At 42.5% G+C, this 5,170-nt stretch overlaps 1 protein-coding gene across 2 annotated transcripts in view; it reads left to right on the top strand.

The window, feature by feature from the left end:
• onecut1 (one cut homeobox 1) overlaps positions 1-4,683 on the top strand; it is a 6,731-nt gene extending 2,048 nt beyond the window's left edge. For both annotated transcript variants that reach the window (XM_062388453.1, XM_062388450.1), the window contains exon 2: positions 2,981-4,683. In XM_062388453.1, coding sequence (XP_062244437.1) covers positions 2,981-3,261 — 281 coding nt within the window. In that variant the 3' untranslated portion in view covers positions 3,262-4,683. The remainder of the gene's footprint in view (positions 1-2,980) is intronic.
• Positions 4,684-5,170: the final 487 nt, after the last annotated feature.

Raw genomic sequence — 5,170 nt, 5'->3', positions numbered from 1 at the left:
CAGAAATCGTTAGGAATGTGTTTATTTTGGTGAAGATGCGACAGATCAGCGTTTTTCTGGGGTTGAGTCTTGGTGTAAACAGACAGAGCCCAAAGCGTGTGTTTGTGCGCGTGTACCGGAGAGTCTGAGTTAAACTAAAGTGAAATGTGAAGGAGTCATTGTTTACATGGTGAATCCGTCCGTACCTTACTTTGGGACAAAAACCATTGGACTTGATTGCAGAATAGAAAATAAAAGAATAGAAAAAGATTAGGATAAAAACTGACACTGTCTCGACTTAGGTTTCTAAAATGAACTGATAATGTTTAATTCATTTCTACCTGAGGTGGGCACGACTCAAGTAGGGCGCGCAATAAAGGCCCCATATCGTCCGTGCGCGTTCACAGACACCCAATGCATGTTTACAACGTGAATAGGCCTGATCGATGACCTGCACTGTATCTTCTGGCTTTTTGAAAAGTGAGGCTGCGGCTGCATGCGTTGTGTCTGCGTGCGTGCTCGTAGACTATAATCGCAATTGATTATTTTTGAGGTTTTCCCATCTGCTTTGTGTGTGTGCGCGCGCGCGTTTGTGCGTGTGTGTGAGTGAGTGACTTTTTGCAAGGGTTTAAAACTCATTTAACTTTTGAATGTTTGGTGTCATCGTTTGATCATTAGCGTGATCAGCCTTTATGAAAACACAAATCAGACCATGCCGCAGTCTACTAATTATACTGGTGAGGATTTCCTTTGGTTTGTTTTAAGAAAGATATATCGATTCTCGCAATATGGGGAAAATAAATGTTTCGGGTCTGTGCTGAATAATTATATATTTTCACATTTTCTTACGTATGTTCTTATCCTCAACTTTTTTATAAAAACAAAAATCCTGAATATAAAGATGTCTTTCTGGAAGAAATAAAAAGCAATAAAACTGCGGAATTTATACAAATTTACTGAAGTAAAAATTTCACAGTTAGAAAAATACTAAATTAATTTGAAGTGAATAGAGTGAGCGCCATTATATTGATCCGTTCGTTCCGGTGAACTAGATGTGATCGTGTGCTGAAGTAGATGTGATACACGTATTGATTTTAGGCTTCTGAAATTAATCTTGGGTCTATTCTGCTTTTCCCACGAATTCAATTACCCACCTGAATTTGCCTGAGTAGAATAGATCTTTCAGATGAATATTCGCAGCATGTTCAGCACAGAGGTCTGTTTGTTGTTCTGTGAGATGATGAAACGCGGGACTATCGTCACACTGTGTCAGTGTAGGTCCAGTGTGTGTGGTAGTGTGTATGTGTGTGTGTGTGTGTGTGTGTGTGTAGTCTGTTTGAGTGTGTGGAGTTATCTGTGTGTTTGTAATGATTAGCTGGGAGCAGCAGCTGTGTATGTGTGTGTGTGTGTGTGATTAACCTGATAACGAGGCCGTTGTTATTCCTGGGAAAAGCAGCCTCTCTGCCCGGGTCTCCTGTGCCGGGGCCCGGTCGCCCTGTGGCTGCTCCTCCTGTCTGAGTGGCCTTCACTCGGGCTGATTTATAGCAGCCCCTCACACGAGGAGCTCCAGCTCTCTGTTAATATTTACCAGCGCTGGAGACACCGGGCCGCTTACACTCACAATTAGAAGCAAGTTTATGGTCGTGAGCCCGGGCCGCTGCACTGTACCTTAGCACACATATGAGAGAGTGCGTTTTAAAAGAAGAGGAGTGGGTTCAGCAAATAAACGTTTTTAATTCATTTGATTTAGCCTAAAAATTCTATGTTGATATTAAACTACCCTTAATAAAGCTACATTTGGATTTAATGGCACATAACATCCAACCCACGTTAAGATGAATAAGCCACATTATGAAACTATGAATATATACAAACCCCTTATTTAATATATATATATAGTTCATTTTATTTGATTAGAAAATATATTTTGCTTTCTTTTCCCCAAATTTTGTAAGAAGTTCAAAATAAATATAATTTCTCTACATCAATCTTTTCTTTTTTTAATCAATGTGTTTTGACTTGAATCGTAATTAAATATTATTTTATGTATTAGTCAAATTTATCCGTACTGCCTGTAACAGTGGCTTTGTAGTCAGAATATGGTGTTCAGTGTTTTCCTCCGAGGCTCCGTGATGGGCCTGTTTCCGGCAGCTCACGTCTGCCCCCTCCTGGTCACTGCTCACGGGTGAACCTCAGTGTATATGTACTTCAGCGAGAAAACGACACAATGACGACACAATGAATTAGTTGAAGGGAGGTTCGGTTTGTCTTTCAATCGGACCCACGGCACCTTCTTTCAAGCATTAGATATATATTTTATATATTTATTCGTCAGTTTATTTGACCACATATGTATTTTATTTCTGATGCGCACCGCTGCTTTCAGGACCCTGGACAGCGCTCGTTGTTCCCGGGCTGACAGGCTTGTCTGCTCTGGGACTTGAGCTGCTCCGAGGTCCTTAACGAAACACGGAAGACTTAAATTCAGCCATTATTTCCCAGGCATCCTGTGGTCTGCTCTATGAAAAAGTGTCCTGGGATGGAAGTAACACTGCCTTCGCTCTCTTTCAGTGTCAGAGTAGGACATGTGTATATGTTAGTCATTTGCATTTTTTGTTTATTCATTTGTTTGTCTGTGTAATTTTTAATTTATCATTGGGATACAGAGATGTAGAAGAGGCATGTAGTTATGTTCTTATTTGGTTCCATTAATACTGGAGTATTGTGGCTTTGAAAGAAACACTGGAAGAAATCTTGTTTTGCATTTACAGATTATAGTTCAGATGTTAGTATTGACTTTTAATAACCATAGAATAGAATTTATAGGGTTAGGTGATGTGGAGAAGAACCTCCGCCCATGCAGGGTTGAGGTGTGATGGAGAGAAGTTTGTCAGTGCAGTTTTCTGTCATAATTATTGTTTTTACACAAGTATATTCTGCTCTCACTCACAAACCCTCTCTCGTTCTGTCTCTGTGTGTCTCTGTCGTGAATCCTCCACAGCTTGTAAGCGTAAGGAACAGGACCACGGCCGGAGTGAGCGAGGAAACATGTCCAAGAAGCCCCGGCTGGTGTTTACAGATGTGCAGCGGCGGACACTTCACGCCATCTTCAAGGAGAACAAGCGTCCATCCAAAGAGCTGCAGCTCACCATCGCCCAGCAGCTGGGCCTGGAGCTGACCACAGTCAGCAACTTCTTTATGAATGCACGCCGACGGAGCCTAGATAAGTGGGTGGACGACGGCTCCGGTCACCCTGGCCCCAACGGCTGCATCAAAGCCTGAAGACGGACTGATCTGACCAACTCATGGACTGACTTAACTTCGGTGGAAAAGCTTTAAAACTTAGGAGAAACAAAGAGAAACTTAAAAAAAAGACCTTGAAGCAACGTTTTGCCCTTAAACCTGTACTATATTGATATTTATAGTATCCAAAGATGAAAAAAACAAACCAAAGACTTGTTTGACCTGCTTTAAAATGTTTGTTTCAGCAACACATTTATGTGTAACATACTGCAAAAAGACTATAATTTTACCCCCCCCCCCACACCTTCACACACTCTCACTATCACTGGTCTCTAGCTTTACTACAACCCTCCTTACCTCCCCACCCCAGTATCAATCTATCATTCGCCATCCTTATCTCTAATCTGATTGGTTGGTTTTAATGACGGGTCCCTAAATGGAGGTTTAATCAGCCTATTGACAGTGTGATCTGCAGCTGTCCACAGCCTTGAAAAACAGCCAGAATGTGGAGCTCAGGTGGGATTGGCCAATCAACGATAAAGAAAATAATCCTGCAGGAGCGACCGGATTGTTGTGCAGCCTCATTCGGATGGATGGCGGTGGACTGTCTGTCTTATCTGTCCATCGGTCCAGCTGTCTGTCTCTCTATCAAGCATTCCAGACAGACATGGGGAAGCCCAAAATGTAGACTGCTAACCCAGAACCACCCCCAAACAAACTAAACCAAAAACCCCCCAACCTCAACCCACATGGTAGTGCTTTCTTCCAACATGCTGAAGCGTTTGAATAATTTCAAAGTGAGAAACCAAAGCCTTCTACACCCTGACGCCTCTCATCCAACTTAGAAATAAAACCACTGAAAATGCTACAAAGTAATTTGACCAAAGACTGTATTTTCTAGCGGATAATATTTTTACCTCATTCCTTCCCTTATCTCCTTAAAACAGACTGATGTTATATAAGGGGAGAATGTTTCTGTTCATGGTCCATTAACTATTTTGAGTCATTCTGGAAATCACACATAATAACATAACCCTGAAAGTTAGATAAAGACATTTGCCTTATAGATGCCTTTTTGAATCAAACTGAAAGTGAAAGGCTGTTAGTGAAAATGGATCCTTACAGATATAACCTTTCCTGTAAGTTTCTACAGGTCTGGTTTTTTAACGTTCAAAGCTGTAAACAAAGAAATCCGCTCTAGTTTTCTCCTCACTGCCGGCTCTACGTGTGGTCTCGACACTGTGAGGTAGACAGATGGCCTCTGATGCTTCTTTTTTCTTCTGAGGACAAACTGTGTCCCCACTCTGATAACAAGCGTTCAGTGTAACTCCGTCATCCCTCGCGCACCTCATACGTTTTAGATTTTTATCTCCTCATCGGAGATGTTGGGCGGAGGGGACGATATCAATGATCAAATCAATTCCAGGTGCTTACACAGCAATCTCAGCTCGTCACCTGAATACGAAAAGCACCGTACCCCCCCCCCTGTTGGCAATCCTCAGCTCTCCCCTCCCCGTCCTGCCACCGTTCTCCTGGTAAGCTATGCATTTCAGCACTAGGAGGAAAGCACTACACAGGGCTGGCTCAGGGCAAGCGCAGCATTTAGATATATTAAGCTGGCCCATTGCCATCGTCCTCCTCATGGCCAGGGTTAGCAGCTCTACATCCATCAGAGACAAGCGCTTAAGGAGAGGCGAGAGAGAGCTGCTTCATCGTCTCCGAGAGAAAAACCAAAAAACAGAGAAAAGACGACAAGAGACAACAAAAAAGAACGTGTCTAGACCTGCTGATGTTTTATAGTGTGAACCAAAGATGCTACCTCACTCAAGTTCCATACGTGATTTCTATCACTTTGATGATACCAAAGATAACCAAAGATTTTTTCTCATTGCACGGCCTCTACGAGTGGTGTTGTTCAAAAGATGTTGTGTGTCTCCCCCTCCCTTTC

Source organism: Platichthys flesus, chromosome 1, assembly GCF_949316205.1.
Source record: "Platichthys flesus chromosome 1, fPlaFle2.1, whole genome shotgun sequence".
Taxonomy (NCBI): Eukaryota; Metazoa; Chordata; class Actinopteri; order Pleuronectiformes; family Pleuronectidae; genus Platichthys; species Platichthys flesus.
This window is presented reverse-complemented; position numbering and strand designations above follow the sequence as displayed.